This window comes from Scardinius erythrophthalmus (assembly GCF_964197995.2).
Source record: "Scardinius erythrophthalmus genome assembly, chromosome: 6".
Lineage (NCBI taxonomy): Eukaryota > Metazoa > Chordata > Actinopteri > Cypriniformes > Leuciscidae > Scardinius > Scardinius erythrophthalmus.
Genome location: NC_138226.1, coordinates 19,807,858 through 19,827,850, shown reverse-complemented (window position 1 = coordinate 19,827,850; position 19,993 = coordinate 19,807,858). Strand labels below are relative to the sequence as shown.

Sequence of the window (19,993 nt, the reverse complement as noted above, 5' to 3'; positions counted from 1 at the left end):
TCGTCTAATGCTTAAGGATCGAGCAGTCACAATGATAAAGGTTCACGGTCGTGCGTTGGAACGGTGAGTAAAACTGTTGAACAAATGTCTCTGTGTGTTGTTAGCTAGGCGGGTAAGCACAGCTAAGCTTCGCCCACACGGCCCGCCCCCAGCCGCTCGTTTTTTTCCAGTAGCACCTCAATGCAGTACACAAGATCCGAGGGGAGGAGTCGGATCTTATATAAGGGGTGGAGATTGGTAGGTTTAGGGGTGGAGATGGGTAGGTTTAGGGGTGGGTTTAGGGATCAGGGGGTGGAGATTGGTAGGTTTAGGTATGTAAGGTGGGAGGAGTTGGATTTTATCCGACTCCTCCCCCCGGATTTTATGCTCTGCAGTGAGGACCATCTCTTTTTTTCCGGAAAGACTCGGTACAGCCTATCTTTCAATTAAAAATATAATAAAACAAAAGACTTTTTGGAGATATGAAGGATGCAATATTACTCTATAGGTACTCAAGATTAACAGGAGATTGAGTGAAAATGAGCATTTCACCCCCCCTTTAATATTAAGCCTTAAAATGTGTTTAATATCACTATTAGAAAGGATAGTATGATAACTGTATAATATCAGTCTTTAAATGCAAGAAATGTAAAGTGTACGTAAAGTTTACTTGCAATACGCTCTATGCACGAACACTGCTGACGTATTTCCGGTAGAATCTCAGCCAGCGTCTTTACTGCCGCATAGCACGTTCTATAGCGAAGTGTAATAGCGGCAAAACTTTCATAAAATTAATTTTCACAGAAACGGAGACAATGATTTTAGAAACCAATTCGCTAGTCGAATTTCGCATGATATGAGAGAATACTCACCCTCAAAGTTGTCGATGTAGATCGAAATATATCATTTAAAGCCCTTCTCTTTCTTACTCTTAGGTGTAACAGCTTACGGCTCACAATATTGTTAACATCATTCACTTTAACCGCTGGAAGTTCTTGTAAACAGAGAGTGTAATTTACCATTATCTCCAACGAATGCAAAATGGCTTCTGACACAGCACCGGATGTAGGCTAACTGGGCGGTCTGAGACAAAATGCAGAAGAGATTGTGCATACAGCCTATAGTTCCACTTTAGCACAGTCAAATATACTTAAGTATAGCTTTAGTTGAACTTCAGCACTATTTCCGGATAACTAAAGTGCATTAAGAACAAATTTAGCAGACTTTAAGTATACCAATTTAGTATACTAAAAGTACAATTACAGGGTATTTATATTAAGCACATAAATATGTAAATGTATTTGTAGTATACTTAGGATAAAATAAATGTATTTCAAATACATTTTAGTATATTTATTTATTTTTCACTAGGGACTAATTTTCTCGTAATGACTTAGTTTCTAATAATAATGAGAAACTTTCTCGTAATATTGAGAAACTTTCTCGTAATCATTACTTCTATGCATGCGCAAAGCAGCGGAGCAGAAGGGAGTCACACGTTAGCGACATCCGTTCAAAGCCGTTTAAAATGCGAGAATACAGCAAGCATGGCACGTTCTGCAAAAGTCAAGTCAACTATTTATTTGGCGCTTTTTACAATACTGATTGTACAACTACAGCACACCTACATATCCAAGTCTGTTAAAAAACGCTTCATCTGGAAAGCTGGGTCAGTTCACACAGAATGTGCTTTTCCATTCCACTGCGCTACTTTTCCATAGTTTTTCTATGCAAATATGTGCTAGGCTAGAATGCAATATGTATGCAACATAAAGTTTGAATAATTATTCAATTATAGTTTCCTCCAACCTGCTGTGTGAGTGTGTTCAAAGCAGCCAATGCGGATTCCAGGATGGGCACAGCAACCGCCAGATCAGCATCACATTCATCTTTAATAGCCTTGGCAGCCAACGCCTGCTCATTAGCTTCTGCTTCATCCACACGGACCACTTTCTCTGTCTTGGATACCTCCACAGACTCTCGCTCGATGACCACCATCATCTCTTCCACCTCTTTACTGGCCACACGCAGCTGAGGCTGAAGGGCCTCCAGCTCTACCTGCATTGTGCACACCTGAGTGGCAGCCGATTCCAGCTTCTGGAGACCAACCTCATAACGACTCTTCAGCTTCATGACCTCACTGTAACAACAGATACAATCAATGTGAATGAAATGTCAAAATGTGTCAAAATGTGCCAACCTAATTATTAAAACCAGTCATCAGTCAATGATTCTAATGTAAAGCCTCTCAGACCAGAATGACTTACGATCTTTTGCGCTGGAGTAAGTGCTTAAACATAGATATAAGCTCCAAATAGGAAGTTGGTGTGACATAGTTGTAGCGTTGCAGCTCCGAAAGAAAACTTGCAGAGAGATTTATGGTGGATGTGTGGAAGCTCTTGCACATGCTAATACAGCCTTCACGAGTAGTGTCCGTCATTTCAATATCTTCCAGGAAACGAGACGCCACAGCCTGCAGTGCATCTGCTGGCCAGCTCTTTTGGAACATAAGGATTCATTACACTTTTATCTCATATCACAGATTTTATCTCATTTTTTAATGAAGTTTGCACGCATCATTAATTCTGTTACTTTCCTGTTTAAATCTGTTAAGCTGCTTTGAAAGAATTTCAGTAGCACTTTATTTTACAGTCATGTTCCGGATATGTACAGATATGTCCTTATTATAGTAAATACAGTAACTGGGTAATAACTAGGTAATAACCCTGAACCTACCCCTAAATCTAACCTTAACCCATTTAGTTACCTTAGTAACTAAATACCCAGTACGATCTTAGGTAAGTAAGAAAGATATGGTAAGTACTTACAAGTGTACGTACTGTAAAAAAAAAGTGCAACCACATTTTCTATTGTATAAAGCACTATAAAAATAAAGGTGACTTTACATATTTAAATATATAAAAAATAAATAAAATTACTCTTTTTAAAATATGAATATGTATAAAAATTTAAATATGTATAAAAACTAAAATAGTAAATCAATTACACTAAAATAACACTTAACATTCTTTACATTGATACCAACCTGAAACCAGTCAATAGTACAGCAGTTAATGAGAGCCGGGAAACGTCTCAGGCGGCTTCTGAAGGTGTCACCAATAGGACTCATGGCCAGTACCACGTGCAACTGGCTGCGACAGCGCTCCAAAAACATGTTAAAAAGAGACAGTGGGCTGCCGTCCGTCTGCTTATCACGTTCACGCTGACGGTCCAAGACACGCATGCGCTCACAAATCTCCTGCTTCTCATCTACGGCAAAGAGATTGGGAACCTCACCAGTGTTTAACAAGTTACTCACATCCTCCAAAAATGACTCCAACTTAATCTGGGTGTCAGTGAAAAGGAAGACTCCATGAGTTTCCCCAGATGTCGATTTTTGCATGATGAGTTTGAGGTCATCACGCCACTCTGCAACCCCATAACTCTTCGAGATCTCCACCTGGAACAGTTCGGCTTCAGCCATATGGGCGGCCAAGCGCGTCAACGACTGACGGCCGCTCCCTCCGACTCCCACTAAGAGAGCATGACCACGGGGCTGTTTGAGAATTCGGGAGATGCGACAAACGTGTTCGATGGCGAACCGGAAAAGTACAAGATTCATGGGAGCCTTGCTTATATTGTTGTACTCTTCAAGATGGGTCTCCACCACCTGACGGAGCTTCTCGGGGTTACCCACCTCCCGGTAGTTGCGGTCCTCACCCTTGGGGTCGTGAAAATCACAGAACATGAGGCTCCGAAGGTCATCTTCGGTTACAAGCCCATCTGCATCACTGTCCAAATGCTTGAAAAGCTGATGGAAATCTTCTTTCAGATGAGACTTAGAAACTTCCTGCAGGAAGCCCACCATCCATGCACAATCAGACGGATGAACTAAGCGGTCATAATACACCCTCAGAACCTGCATGAGAGGATATTTCAACATCAGTTTAGCTTTCTTACTGTGATATGGCCTATAAAACTGTGTTTGCAGTTACCTCATGCACCCATAAGCGTTTGATGGCCATAGGGTCGTCTGCAGTCTCCGGCCGTGATAAGCAGATCCCCTGGATGACGCGTGAAAAATCTCGAAGGTTGAAGAGATAGTGGGACTTGGTTGGGGTTGGCAGGAGGTTTTTAGTGGCCTCCTGGTACACAGACATGGTGGCATTGATGATCTGAGAGGTGACGCTGGCGAACAGTTTGGGAAATGGAAATCTGAAAGCAGGTAAAAACAGGAAATGTATTAAAAATGTAATTTATCTATTACTCACATTGGTATGAAGCACCATTACCTTATGGTTAAGTGCCAGTCCAGAATTTTTGAGAAGATAGTGAACATGGTTTTGTCATCAAATTCATTAATGGTCACAGTGTTGAAGTGGCGTAAAAAGCGAGGAGTCACAGGGTTCCTACCTCCACCTGCACATGACAATGGACATGTCAAATAATTTAAAGCAGACCAGTATACACTGTTCAAAACATTAGACTTGTTGCTTCCTTTGCTGCAATCTCAAAGTTGCATGCAAGTACTATTGGCCTCCTAAAGTTTGCTCTGCTTTATTTCCATTGCTCAAAACTATTTTGAATAGCTTTTGCTTTAGTTTTAGTTAATAATAACAACCCTGCTGAACACTGCTCTTTGAACTGCATTTGCCTTGAATAAAAACGGTATTAGCATACAGTTTATAAGTGACATGAACTCACCAGGCGGACCCATGGCACACATGATTTGGATGTCCACTAAGCTGATCATGGAGCAGTCCTTCATTTCATACCAGTTCCAATGGTCGAGCCACTGTCGTAAGAGCTCCACTGGAGGCTGGGCTCCATAGGTCTCTCTTGCTGGCATGTTCACATCATCCACAAACACTACCTGATCAAAGTAATCAAAAGACAAATTAAAGTCAAAATAACTAAAAAAATGACAGGACTAAAATGTTTTTAACACTAAAGTCAATGTCATTTTGAATGTTGGAAGATAATGTGCCATTTTAAACATGCCATTTTAAATACAGGTGAACTTGTTTTTCAGGGGAACACATTTGTTCTCATTTAATTCAGATTTTAATTTTCTGGAAATTAAGAACTAATTTTCAAGTTACAGTCAGACTTTTAGTAACAAACTAAAGTCATAAATGTTTTTTAAAGAACTGCTTAGTAAAAAATTAATGAGATTTAATCATATCCTCTCCAGTGGAAAAAAAGGGTTATAAAAAGATGCTTAAAGTAGGCTATACCATTTTCTTTCCCAGGGGAGGACCAAACACTCCTTTCCTTCTCTTATCAAGTTTAGACATAATAATGTTTTGGGTCTGCGCTGCTGTTGTTTGGGCTGAGAAGTTGATCAACAGAGGACTGTACACATCCTTCTCCAGACGATTCAGCAAAAAGTCCTGTGGGGGATTTAGAGACACTTAATTAGCTCTAGTTAGCACAGATGTTGCATACATGTTTTCATGAACACTTTCAACCTGTGTTAGAAGTGATAATAAAACAGTCTTTCTATTCTTAGCCTGTCACTACCATTATAACGATGCTGTAAGTAAATTAGTCTAGGAAATGATTTTATATAACTTTCGCACCTGACATAATTATGCTTGTGTCTTGTCTTATATAATAACTTAAAGGACAAGTTCGGTATTTTACACTTAAAGCCGTTTTCAGATCGTTTCTGATGAAATAGAATGGTTAAGATTGAAATTTGGACATATGCTGCTGGCCCGAGAATTTTCGGTTTCTGTGGTAGCACACCCCCCCACCTCCACAATGGCTGCATAGGTGCACTGGCACAATCCTTCCTAAAACGCATTAAACTTTCGTTTACAAAGACGTGAAACTCACCGAGTGGTCAGGGGTGTTCACTGATATGCTCACACAAAAATCGCTGCAAAAGATGCTTTCCAACAGGTGTTTTACCATTTGTTGTAAAACTGTGGACCTATTTTTCCAAACGCCTCACACCCGTACATTCTTCCGTTGAGAGCCTGAATAATAGATACTCTGGCAGCGGAGTAATACCGTACCTCACAGCACATCCAATACAAGTCAATGGAGTTGGACAAAAACTACGATAGAACCTGTTGGAAAGCATCTTTTGCAGCGATTTTTGTGTGAGCATATCAGTGAACACCCCTGACCACTCGGTGAGTTTCACGTCTTTGTAAACGAAAGTTTAATGCGTTTTAGGAAGGATTGTGCCAGTGCACCTATGCAGCCATTGTGGAGGTGGGGGGGTGCTACCACAGAAACCGAAAATTCTCGGGCCAGCTGCATGTGTCCAAATTTCAGTCTTAACCGTTCTATTTCATCAGAAGCGATCTGAAAACAGGGCTTTAAGTGTAAAATACCGAACTTGTCCTTTAATACAAGCTAAAAAACCAAAGCAATATGGATCTCTTTGAATCCCAATAAATTTAACAGTTAACCTAAAGGATGAAAAACAACAACATGTACAACCAACATAAAAGCTCTTATTATGGATCAGCCATGTGTCAACTAATTAATGTAAATCTATGCACATTTCAGAGAGAGCTCATTCATTTTAGCTTGACAACGTGAGTTGCTCTACTTGTGCATGACACATACAATCTCTTTCATTCCTTACAACTCTGTGAAAGAGCCATGTGGCAGAGTGTGAAAAATGATGATTTAATATTCATGTGCTAAATGAGGGTGATGAAGGCATTGGCACCTGCAGGCATTTCACGCTCTCAACATGGAGACTTTTAGAGTCCTTCAAATTGTTGGCAAAGATTCATGAGGGGAAATTGTGAAAAAAAGAAAGAAGGAGGAGAAGAGGAAAGAGGAGGTAGAGAGACCTATGAAGTGAGTGGGTAAGTGAGTATAAAGAATTAATAATCCTATCAATTTTACTGAAATAACTGGTGATTCAGATTATATTGATGTTTTAAACAAACATTACTCATTACTCAAACATATGATGTTTAAATTGATCCCACAGGTGTATTTAAAACAAAATCATAATGATGCAAGTAACAGATGATGCTGTTTGGCTGATGGATCTTCAGTCGAGTCACTTTCTAAATGTACCACCGACCAAAATATGAGTGTGGAAAGAGGTTGGTATTCATGTATAGTGGGCAACAGTTGGTCTCAAATCATCCATAACAATCTTATGACATGTCGTCCCTTAGTGTGCAGACGTACAAAATCAAGTAAGATCTTTTATGCTCAGCTGTGGGTAGAGACAGTTTTGCTGTGCACCTAATTCTTTTTTCTTTTCCTTTTTGAGCAGAGGCACCAGTGGAAGTCCTGACTCACTTGGTGTCATAGGTGCGATTATACAAGACCAAAACACAAAAGACACCTTTATGTAAGTTTATAAACGGATAGTTCCGGTCCTTAATTATAAATGGTTGAGCCACGTTCGAAGCCGTTACAAATTACTCTCAACAAACATACAACTGTGACCGCATTACCTTAGCATTACTGCGTAACTGCCGTTTGTGATTCTTTGTTGCTGCCGGTTGCTGCATGTGTTGCCTGGCAACCTATTTGGAACTACATTGCTTGGCAGAGGAATATATGTGTTATAACATATTTTTTGTCGCTGGTGTTTATTTTATGAATAAAATTATTATTAAAATTAATATTTTTATGGAGTAACCGTTTTATAAAAGCAATAAGCCCCTTGAAGCTGTTAGGCACGACGTGGAGCGGAGCTTCAAGGGGCTTATTGCTTTAGTAAGACATGTGGGGGACAGGGGACAAGAGTTCAAATGCTGACTAAATATATCATACTTTTAAGTAAACTTCTTTTATGTTCCCAAAAAGTCTCAAGCAGCAAGTCTCAGTTTCGAGTGGCAGGACTGTGGGAAGATGATGACAGAATATTCTGTTTAAAGCAAATTATCTGTTGAAGGTAAGACTCAATTCAACAGATGAGTTTTAGTCTTAGGTAAAACTTTTGTACACCTATGAATACAAAGAATTTCAATCTGTTGAAGAGTCACAATTCATTAAAAAGTGTACGAATTATATTAGTATGAACTGATTAATACTAAACTGAGTTTTAATCACTACACCATTCTAAATTGCAGTAAACTCTCCTCATTAAATGGCACAACCAGCAAAATCAGAATTATGCAGGAAATATAAAGTATATTACCAAACTTAATTCTTAATTATTCTTAATTAGGAGTGCCAATTTAATGTGTTAATTTAGTACAATTAAATATAAAAACAAATGTGTTAAAATATTAACATACAGTATTAAAGGTGAAATAAAGCAGTCAGTCATTATTTAGTAAATGGATTTCCACTCCAATCAAAAATTATTTATCAAACGATATATAACACGATATAAAACACGATAAATGTAACCATTTAAAAGAGAGTTGGTTGGCTCCATAATGAATATTATTAATGTTTCGATTCTGGTCTTTGATTTGTCCATTTAGTTGCTGTAATCGTTACTAGTAATAGATAAACTCATAATATCTGTCGGCAAGTAAAATAGGCGAACAAAAATAATTCAGGACTCAAGCAGTGAAGTTGGTTAAAAACTTTATTGCACGGAATGCAAATGGATCTAAAAAGATGATGTCATGGTAAGAAATATTTATTAAGCGATTTGCATAGGCTTTTAACTATCTCTGCATGTTGTGGAATGACAAACGGGTAATTAAAATGATTGTGGTTCATTTTAATTTCTGACAGTAATTTTTGCAACATAATCTATATCCAAGTAAAACTATGGAAATCTTGAGGCAGTGGGACTTCTGTCTGAATGTGTTTTAGGAAGTGAAGCAGTACTGGTCTCCGTTTCAGCGGCAGTTTATGAAAATGGACTCTTTTGTCATTTGCTTTAACACTGTAAAACTCATTTTTAAATCCAGGAGCAATGTAATAGTGACCTCCCTTTTGTCTTCTGATGCGCTGTGGCTTTCCCGTTTCCATCTTTGACAATCTTTATCTTTCACTATCTGTCCTCCATTGTTGTTTCTGTTGAACTCAGGCAAGACAACCAACCCTGTGATGTCACAAGCTGTAGTACTGCAAAATGGCAGCGCCCCTGCTACAAAAGCTATAGCAAAAAATATTTTTGTCTTTTAAATGGTTACATTTATCGTGTTTGTTATATAATTTTTGAATAGAGTGGAAATCCATTTACTAAATAATGTTAACTTGACTGACTGCTTCATTTCCACTGTAATTGAATGAATTGGTATTCATTGTGGTAAAAACTGCGCTGAAACACTCACTAGAATGTAGACGCTCTTGCCAGTCCCCGTGGGGCCAACAAAGACGGTGGGCTTCTGATGAGTGATGAGCAGCTTCATGAGAGCAGTGTAGCGTATAGTGTTCTCCGTAGGCACAATTATTTCGTTGAACTGCACATCTTTGGGGATAGGGGGAAAATCCTTCAGCTCCTCAGTCCACAACTCCCATCTGCCTGGACCCTGTTAGAGAACCATTGTAAACCATTTTTATTGAAAAAACATTTTTTTATTAAATATTCTTGTTAGCTTTTTGGTTTGGAGTTTTGTTTTTCTGTCCTTCAATGCTGTCTGAAACTACAGTGTGTATTAATGCTGCAGTGTTTGCAATTCCACCATCATGGCACCTTTAAAAATGTAATGATGCACTCTTTGTAGAAGCATTATATACACTTCATGTTCCTGTCTGTTCAGAAAAAAAGGCTTTTATCTACAGCAGAAAAATGTAAGCAATGGATAATCCATTTCTTCTCTGATAAATGACATTTTCAGCATTTAATGAGGCATGAAATTGGCAAATTAGTCCAGGTTATGCCTGAAGTTTTATTACACAGAGATAAAGCTTGTGATTTCTAAGAAATAACAAGACAGATTAGCTCATTCGGGATGAGGAGAGTGTGCTTCCTGAGCAGAGAGTAGATTTGCTTATTAGTATTTCAGGATGAAAAAGAGAAATAATCAAATCCACATGCCTCAAGCTCCAGAAATTAAGAGGTTGGTTTTACACTTTGTATGTATTCTAAATATTGTTCAAGCCAAGATGGAATTTTTAATACCAAATCAGCCTGAATATTAGAATTGCACAAATGCTTTCTAGGAAGCCAGATTGAGATACATTTCTGAGAAAGAATAAGAAGCTGCAGGAAATTGAAGATAATATAGATAACACAAAAGATTATCACATTTTGTCCTCAATAAAAACTTTTTTAGATGGTTCTTTAATTTTTTTTTAAATGATCAGTAAGCTGTTAAAATGGATTTAGATGGAGTAGAGGAGTTTTCAAAAAGTATTTCATGTCAGCTACCTAATTACCCCCAAAATTTGGAACAGGAAAAAACTTCCCAAAAGAGCCCAATCGGTTTCTCTCTACATATCCACTCAAATGTGTTGAAGAAACTTCCTGACCTCTTTGAGGAAGCGGTATTCATAGAGCGTGCCCTCAGTGGGTAAAGGCACTGTCAGCTGCTTGGCGGGAGGCTCCACATGCTCCAAGATTTCATGTTGTGTGCGCGTCTCCTCACTGAGGCCACCTGCCAGCATCTCCTTTACCAAACCATCAAACTTTACCCGTCCAGCCTCAGTGCAACTGGCCCCGACTGACCACAAAAGGCAGAAAACAAATATGCCCTATACAGGAAGAGAGAAAAAGTATGTTTTCATGCAGTAAGACAAGTCAAAGCTAGTAGTGTAAGTGTATTTTGACTAACAAACAGTTCAGTAAAATCTTACTGTTGACGTCTGATAAGTCCATTTTTAGGTATAATATATTGAGTTTTTCCATAAATAATATAATTTTTTATGTCCTCAGTTGCTGTGTAATCACTACGACCCACTGCTGACCTTCCCACAGCTACTAATCCAATCGATTATTCATAAATATTTCTTTACAAACTTAATTCAACCTTAAGATCAATCTGCTGCAGCAATGACAATCAATACAAACATTGCCATCATTGATTTGAGACAAAATGCTTTGTGCTCCTTTGGCACCAAAAAAAAAAAAACTTCAAGATTGTGCAATACTCTGATGACCAACTGAGAGGCGCCAAATAAAGTCATTCCTATCTGGGAGGAGGGAGATTTTCTAAGCATTGATCCTGTACTAGCAGCTAATCAATGAGACTCCCCGTCTATGTTGGCACTTTTTGATCCACTGATATGATCTCCGTCTCAGAGGAGCAGGTGGAAAAAGATTATTACCTTTAGAGGAGAAATGCAGACAGTATTGACAGACTTCAGAGTCAGACAACACACAAAAAAAGGCAAAAGTTGCCTTCGGCTTAAGATATGACCCCTCGGGGCAGTAAAGCGAAGACATTTGTGAGAAGCAATTAATATGATGAATTTGCAGTCAAACACCCAAACTGGAGAAAAAAAGACCCTAGTATGCTTTGAGGACCAAGTGAAACTAAACAAGCAGTTTGATTCACTAGCCATGAAAGCCGATTATTCAAACAAATGAAAAGATCCTTGAGATACACTATATCCAGTATAAGGCATCTCTCCTCTGTATTCATAACCTTCTGAACCTCTCTATGCGTCAGATATATTGTATAAACAATTAATTAATGTAAAATATTGCACAAAACGATTGATCACAATTAGATCAAATGATGAAAATGTGAGTGGTGCCTATGTGAAACGTAATGCCATGATGCTAATGTGTTGTGGATCATTGCTAGGACATTGTTATGTGGTTGCTAAGATGTTTTGCTTGGTTTTTTGCCAACTGCCTCAGTGTGGGCTCAGCAGCAGTGCGGATCAATTTCGGCTTCATAGGCAAAGCTGTGAGCATTGAGTGCATTAAGTGTCCAACATTCTACATTTGGTCTTATTTTCACATTTTATCTCCTCACCTCAAGCCAGGAGCAGACATCTCTTTCATTCATCCCTTTCATCTGGCTCTCCTCTCTGAACTCATCCATCATGCAGTCCATCAGATTCATCAGAGACCTCACCAGGCTCGTGTTGGACGTGGGAGATAATTCCTGAATGCCCACACAAAACACACTCCATTAGTCCGAACCAAGAATCCATGGCAAGATATATGGTGGTGTGCTATTATACTGGACAAAACTATCTTAAAGGTACAACGTGAGATAATAAATAATAAGCTCAATAATTGCTAGACAAAAATGACAGACAAGGGAAGAAATATAGCAGCAAATGAGTGGCAGAAGAAAGCTCTACTCTGTCTGACAAAAACTGTATAACCAAAGTGCACTGTTAGCAATAATAGACAAAACAGGACTGTCAGGAAAGTGTTCAAAAAAAAAAAAAAAGGACATAATTAGTGCTTTATCCCATTCTGAGCACAATGCAAGCATGTAAGCACAAAAGAACCCTTAACTGCAGAAGCCTGTGATTATTGGGAAAGGAAATTCTGTATGTAATGCCTGTACTTAATTGAGAACATGCATTTCCTATTCCTTCCAGACTCTTAGAGTAATAATTATGTTTCAAATAAAAAAACTAATGTCTTTCTTTTTTTCTCCCAGTTCATATTTTTTTTCCAGCACCATGTGTCCTAAAGTGCTCAGTAATTTATAACTGAATGAACACAAACTATTGATTTGACATTGAGATTTGTAAAAGAAGTAATGAGAGTACGAGTATGAGTATAAGTATAAGAGAGATATACAACTTGGAAAGTTGTCAATTAGTATCATTATGCAAATGTATTTGAGTAAATAATTTCGCCAACTAAATTCCAGTATTCTGGCTGTGCAATAATGGACACTTTGAATTGTAACTTTGAAAAAGTACACCATTCATGGTATGGCTGCACTCATGTAGATATGTTTAAAGCAAAAATCATTCAATCTAACAAACAAAGTATTCAGTCATGTCCCAAATTGGGTGTCCTGTTTAGCTTGAGCGAATAGGGAACATGTTGAAATAATTTGTCAGTGCTTAACAGGAGGAGAATATTAATTCAATGAGTGTGCAATTGTTTCTCTTAATATTAAAGATGCCTTTAATTCAGTGGGAAAGCACTCGCTCATTATCTGCAGCACAGTTACAGTTGTACCTTAGTGCCTTTGCGGATGAGCTGAAGAGATGCAGGCAGTATGCGGTCGAAGAGGCCAGTAATGAGGTCTTTGTGCATGGAGCTCAGAGTTGATGGCAAAGTGTTGAGCCAGGACAGCATCAGAGGCCGCCATCCCAGCATGTGAGGCTCCATGTAGATCATACCACACCGAGATACCTGCACAGAAAGCAGTTCTTGATAAAGTCCCAGTTCTTGATAAAGAATTTGTTCAAATGTTTAAATATGTATTGCAGTCTTCACTTGATATAATCCTTTAGAAATAATTCTCATATGTGGATTTGGTGCTCAAAAAAACATTTCTTATTATCAATGTTGAAAATAGTGCTGATAATTTTTAGCGCAATTTTCCAACGGACAAAATTGCGATTGTTAACTCATGATTTCTGTTCTGTCTGTGCGCACCAATCTTGCACTTCTATCTCCTCCTCAACCAGACCACCTAGAGACTTCGGGTTTTCGGCATTATGTTAAGGAAGGTCTAATCTCGGGAACGCAAAAAAAAAAAAAAAAAAACATAAAAAGATTTACTATCTCTTAGTGTTGTGATCCCATGACGTCAGAAAATTGCGCTAAAACACTCACTGAGTTTTTATTACTTGTTTTTGTGGAAACCATGATTTTTTTTTTTTCAGGATTCTTTGAAAGTTCAAAAGAACAGCATTTATTTCAATGTATCTGTAATAATCACTTTTGATCAATTTAATGCAGCAACAATGCTAACATTTGACTAGATGATGGCAATGAAATTACCATCTTCTTTTGTAAATGTCAAAAAGTTGTGCACAAACAGCACTCGTGACCAAAGTAGCACTTTCAAAAGGATGTGGACACACAAATCAAAAGGGTACGAAACTTTTTATGTTTATTACTTAGCCATCTGGAATGGTACATAGTTCAAATAAATTCCATTTTATTCATCTGCACGGCAGCTGCACTGGGTTACTCATAAAGATAAAGGTCTTTTGTGCTTAATGGTTTGATGAATAGCACATCATCAAGGTTACGTGATGGAAACAGCTGTCAGAAACCGGCTCCCACGGAAGGCCCATGCAAATGGTAGAGGTGTACGTGAATTGCAAACTGGGTGCTTTTGCACAGGTGTTAAGCCTGAGGAGACATCTGGGCCAAGCATGACCTCGAGGAGATGTTAGCTTGTTCAACTGAATTACCATTGAACTTTGCTCTAGTTTGCAGCAGGCCATATGAGTCATGCATCTATGTATGAAAAGGAGGAGAGCAAGAGAGAAACTGCAAGAGACAGATTTGAGCCAAGGGGATATGGTTTATGCTTATGTTATAGCCAGACCTCTTTATTTATCCGTCAAAGCAAGAGACGATATTCACACAGATTTGATCTCTGTCTCGCTCTTTCCCTCTGGCGCTATCTTCGGCACCTACTTTGATCTGATCTGGTGGCGGTTGCAAACAACACAAAAACACACAGATGTTCACACACACTTTGATATTCTCACACGCTTTCTGTCTCCATAACACGCTTGTTTAATCTGTCATCATCACCCATTCTTTTAAATCATAGTCTTCTGCCCACACTGGGCCAAAAAAGGCTGCAATTCATAACTATAAGAGCCTTTCCTCAGGCTAGGATGTGTGAGGCAGAAGCATTGTCGGATACAAAGCCATCTTAGGAGAAGACGCTGAGATAAATAAGGGGAGCAAATCGCGTTGGTGTTTCTGAAAGAAAGAATTTCAGCAGCGACATATCATTATGACATTCTTGAGTAGGCTGGGTGAGGGGAAATCGTGGTGTAGGTGTGTTATTGTGGCACTGCCAGTGAATTGGCGAGTCTTCTTTTGACAGGGTTGCCGAATGACAATGACAATCCCATTTGATGGTCTACTTTTTTTGCAACTCAAAACATCAAAGGCAGTTTGAGAGATGTCTCCTCTGATAAAGATATAACAAAATGCGTTGGGAAATGTGAGGATATATTTTCATCAAATTTCATCACATTTTTAGACTGTACTATATTTAAAATAAATAAACATGTGCAGAGTATGCCTGCCGTTGTAGGTGGAATATATTACAGGAATATATTATTGGAATATATTGCAAATGCTTGCTGAAGCGATCCCAAAGTTAAAAACAAGTGACTAGAGAACAATGATCAATGATCAAAAAACAGATGATCAGTCCATCAAATCAATCCAACACCCCCAAAGCAAGCAAGCAACTTTATTTATATAGCACATTTTCAAACAACAGACGTTGCCCCAAAGTGCTTTACAAAAATGATAACATTAAAATCATACAACAAAGCAAACATCACTTATCCAAAAGCTAAGGAAAATAAATACGTTTTTAAATAAGACTTAAAAGTGGCAATTGATGGAGCTGACCTCATGTGGAATGGGAGACTATTCTAGAGTTTGGGACCTACCACAGAAAAAGCACAATCTCCTTTTGATTTTAAATGACAACGAGGGACCTTTAAAAGCTGTTGGTCAGAGGACCTGAGAACTCTAGAAGGAGAATAGGGAATAATAAGATCACTGATGTACTGGGGGGCAAGGCCTGATAGGGCCTTGATAACTTTAAAATCAATCCTGAATTTAACAGGAAGCCAATGTAAGGATTGCAGTACAGGGGTAATATGGTCTCTCTTTCTCACCCCCGTTAAAAGCCTTGCTACTGCATTTTGCACTAACTGTAGGCGGACCATAATTACCCCTAAACTCTTTACATGATCTTCAATCTTTAAGGACAAGGAACCTAAATGATCAGGAAAAGTAGGTGAGATGGGAGAACCTACAATCAAAACCTTAGTTTTACTCTCATTTAATTGGAGAAAGTTGCTGGAAAGCCAAAGTTTAATGTCACTGTAACATTCTTGTACTCTGTCCAGCGAACAGGTTTTATCTCACAGGAAAATAAAACTGAGATCGTCGGCATAACAGTGGTATGCAATACTATACTTCCGAAAAATAGTGCTTAGAGGAAGCTTACAGAGAGAACAGCAATGGTCCAAAAATCGACCCCTGAGGAACACCACAAACTAATGGGGCCAATGTGGAAGAGAAGTCTCCCAGATATACAGCAACTGTCCTGTCTTTTAAATATGAGGCAAACCACTAAAGGGCTGTACCCTGGACACCAACCCAACACTCCAGACGGTTGAGAAAAATCTCATGGGCAATCGCATCGAAAGCAGCGCTTAGACCTAATAAAACTAGAACAACATGTGATCCTGATAATAACAATGATTAGTGACCTTGAGCAATGCAGATTCTGTGCTATGACAGGTCCTAAAGCCCGACTGGAATGTGTCTAAAATATCAAAAGTATTAAAATATGAATATAGCTGTGAGTAGACCACTTTCTCTAGAATTTTGGAGATATAAGGCAGTTTAGAAATAGGTCTATAATTGTTATATACTGTATGATCCGAGTTAGTTTTGTTTTTAACAAGGGATGAAGAATTGCATGTTTGAAACTGTTTGGTACTACTCCACTCATCAAGGAGCTGTTAATTATAGCCGTTAGGCTAGAACTCAGAGTAGAAAAAACATCTTTAAAAAGATGAGTAGGGAGAATATCCAGTCTGCAGCTACCTCCATTCATTTTCGAGACAATATCTGCCAGCTGTGCTGATGAAACTAGTTCAAAGTCAGTGAAAAGGTTAGACAGCGCAGGATTAATTGATGAACGGGAATGTGAAGGTACAATTGCACTTCTGATCTTATAAAAAATAATAATAAAAAGTCTCTTGTGTGTCATCTCTCATAACATTCCTTGAGGGGTTTAAAATAGAATCAATTATGTCAAACATTACTTTTGGCTGATTTGCATTATCTGAAATTACCTTAGAGAAAAAAAAAAAAATTCCTCCTTTACTACCTTCTCATAGTTAGCCAGGGACTCTTTTAACATCTCAGACGAAATCTGATGTTTATGTCTCTTCCACTTCCGTTAAGCTAATCTGCACTCTTGTCTAAGAGAGCGGGTAACATTGCTTAGCCAAGGTTGAGATGTTCCCTTATGTTTCTTTAATTTAAGAGGGGCAACACAATCTAAGGCAAGAGTACATGACTTAGTAAAAGCCTCAACCAGCACTTCAGTGTCCTCTCCACCTAAGACTTAGTCTGTAACATGTGATAAATAAAATTCAGAAAAAAGGTTTGCAGTTGAAGAATTGATGGACCTAGCATAATTTAAAGGCAGATGGATGGATATAAGAACAAACAGCATTGAATACCACTGAATAATGGTTGGAAATGCCTACACCTGAAACCACCAAATTAGATACAGAAATAACAAATGATAACACAAGTAGGGCTGTTTTCGACTAAGGATTTTCATAGTCGAATCTGATTCGTTAGATTTTGCCGTAGTCGACTGATAGACGAACCTTTTTTTTTTATTTTTTTTTAGATAGCAGCTAGATTTTTTCCATTTCAAACAAAAGAGCTAAAAAACACATATATATCACACATATATCATAACATTTCATAAACATGAGGAGCAATATGAGAGAGAAATTTGGTGATGGTTGTTTAGGTAGCCTACATTAAACCACGTAAAGCTTTTTCAGTTTGACTCCGCGTGGAGTCAACTCACAGCCGCTCCGCTGCCCTGCTGAAAATGTGAAGCAGAAACGCTTAATATCAGATAACGTCCATAATAATTGGACTCTGGGTTCGATTTTTTGACCATTTTCAGTGGTTATGAGGAGCAATATGAGAGGGAAATTTGGTAATCGTTGTTTAGGTACATTAAACAACGTAAAGCTTTTTAACGCACATGAGAACCGTGTGGAGTCAACTCACAGCCGCTCCGCAGCCCTGCTGAAAATGTGAAGCAGAAACGCTTAATATCAGATAACGTCCATAATAATTGGACTCTGGGTTCGATTTTTTTTTATCATTTTAAGTGGTTATGTGGAGCAACATGAGAGGGGAATTTGGTAATCATTGTTTAGGTACATTAAACCACGTAAAGCTTTTTAACACACATGAGAACCGTGTGGAGTCAACTCACAGCCGCTCCGCAGCCCTGCTGAAAATGTGAAGCAGATTTTTGAATACATTTTTATTTATTTACATTAGTAAGCTACAGGACATCGTCTTTCAAAACATGACCTGAAAAAATAAAATAAAAATGGTACCCAGCCCTTCTGAAAATGCGAATGCGTCTCTGTCCCCAGCACATTTCAAACCAAACTGACGCCCATGTATTCGACTATGAGGTTCATAGTCGAATCAGACCTCTCCGAATCGAATCGTCGAATCCTCGACTATTAGAAGTCAGCCCTAAACACAAGATCTAGTGTATGACCTTTCTTATGAGTAGAACCAGTAACATGTTGTGTCAAATTAAAAGACTCAATAATAGAAAGAAATTCATTAACCTATGGCTTTGATGGGCAGCATAAATGAACATTAAAATCCCCAAGGACCAAAAGTTTATCACAGCGAAACACCAATCCAGAGAGAAAATCAGAAAAATGCTGGATGGAATCCTTATTCAGTTTAGGAGGTCTATATACCAAAGCACAGAAAAAAGAATCCAGAGTATCAATCTTTAGTAACTGTACCTCGAAGCTCAAATAGGTTTCTGTGGATAGTAATCTGCATTTAAAAGTGTCTCGGAAAACAGTGGCAACACCACTCCTCATCCTGCGGTCCGAGGGGAGTTCAAAAAGTCACAGCCTGGTGGTGTCAACTCACTCAAAGCCATCTGATCGCCATGATTCAACCAAGTCTCAGTAATAAACAAAAAGTCCAGCGAACGCGATGTTAAAAAGTAATTCAAAATAGAAGCCTTGTTTGATATAGAACGTGCATTTAAGAGACCCATTTTTATGGAGGTGATTCAGTCGTTTCCTCTTCATGGGTCAATGGAGGGGAAAGAGTAAAGTAGATCCTTTAATAAATTCCTATGTGCACTACCAGTGGACTAGCCCACACAAAAACTCAGATACTCAGAATTAGGAACATATCTGTTTTCTTTATAAATCAATATTTTCAAACAATGTAAGTTTATATGACAGTATGTAAACCTATGTGATAAAGTATTTAATAGCTACTCAATCAAAAGACTAAGCACAAGCCAAGTATACAGAATACTTAATTATACTTTTAAGTATATCTCGATCAAAATACTTTTCTGTCAGAAGTCAAGTATACTTAAGTGACATTTTAAGTATATTTCTGAGAAGTACATAAGAAGTAGACTGAAAGTATACTTTCTTATTTTTTAGTTTAAAAGAAGTATACTAATAGCACACTTTTAGAAAAAAAAAATTTTGTCCGGTTATATTTGATTTATTCTATATTCTTCTGAAATCATTATGACTAGTAGATTAAGTGGATTCTGGTGTTTCCACAAATCTGTGTCTAGGATTGGTCTTAGACTTGAGATCTTGAGATCTTGAGACTAAAGGTTTTGATTTCTGTCACTGACTTAGTAAGTTGTACAGAGTGGCTAAATAAACTACACTTTTAGGAGTAGACAACCAACTAAAAGGTAATAGCTAACCCTGCACCTTCTGCACCGGACTAAGATCAGACTGACTTTGTGTCAGCTAAAGTAAGATTACATTCTAATAAATTAAGTAAACTTCACATAAGCGCTAGTAAAAGACCTACAGGCATTATACTTTCGCCCACACCATTGGATTCCGTCGTTGGGCCGACGGGTGGTCTTTGTTTGACAAAACCTCAATTTACTCAGGTTTTTGAAAATACCCCTTTAATAGAATATTAAAAAATATCCTCTTAGAATATAATTATAATCATATGGTTTTCTGAATAACAAAATAATTGAAAAATCTAAATTCGTGTTCACACTACAGATATCGTTCCAGTGACTTCCGTTCATAGGCATGCGAATGCAGGAGACCAGAAATGCAAGCTCATGTGACTTTGGCTGCATTCCAAAGTTCAAGTTTGGCTAAATCTGACCTGCAATTTTGTACATAAATAGAAGACCAAAAGAAGAACGATACGTCACGCTGCAAGAATAAATGATCAACGGTTCAGGAA

At 38.2% G+C, this 19,993-nt stretch overlaps 1 protein-coding gene across 1 annotated transcript in view; it reads right to left on the bottom strand.

The window, feature by feature from the left end:
* Nucleotides 1-19,993, bottom strand: part of dnah7 (dynein, axonemal, heavy chain 7) — a gene marked incomplete at its 5' end in the record, with an annotated part of 86,083 nt that overhangs the window by 31,771 nt on the left and 34,319 nt on the right. The window contains 11 exons of the mRNA XM_081367356.1: nucleotides 1,789-2,119; nucleotides 2,247-2,476; nucleotides 3,026-3,898; nucleotides 3,975-4,194; nucleotides 4,272-4,398; nucleotides 4,684-4,852; nucleotides 5,217-5,372; nucleotides 9,204-9,401; nucleotides 10,345-10,566; nucleotides 11,796-11,927; nucleotides 12,971-13,147. Of these exons, the coding sequence (XP_081223482.1) occupies nucleotides 1,789-2,119; nucleotides 2,247-2,476; nucleotides 3,026-3,898; nucleotides 3,975-4,194; nucleotides 4,272-4,398; nucleotides 4,684-4,852; nucleotides 5,217-5,372; nucleotides 9,204-9,401; nucleotides 10,345-10,566; nucleotides 11,796-11,927; nucleotides 12,971-13,147 (2,835 nt within the window). The remainder of the gene's footprint in view (nucleotides 1-1,788; nucleotides 2,120-2,246; nucleotides 2,477-3,025; nucleotides 3,899-3,974; nucleotides 4,195-4,271; nucleotides 4,399-4,683; nucleotides 4,853-5,216; nucleotides 5,373-9,203; nucleotides 9,402-10,344; nucleotides 10,567-11,795; nucleotides 11,928-12,970; nucleotides 13,148-19,993) is intronic.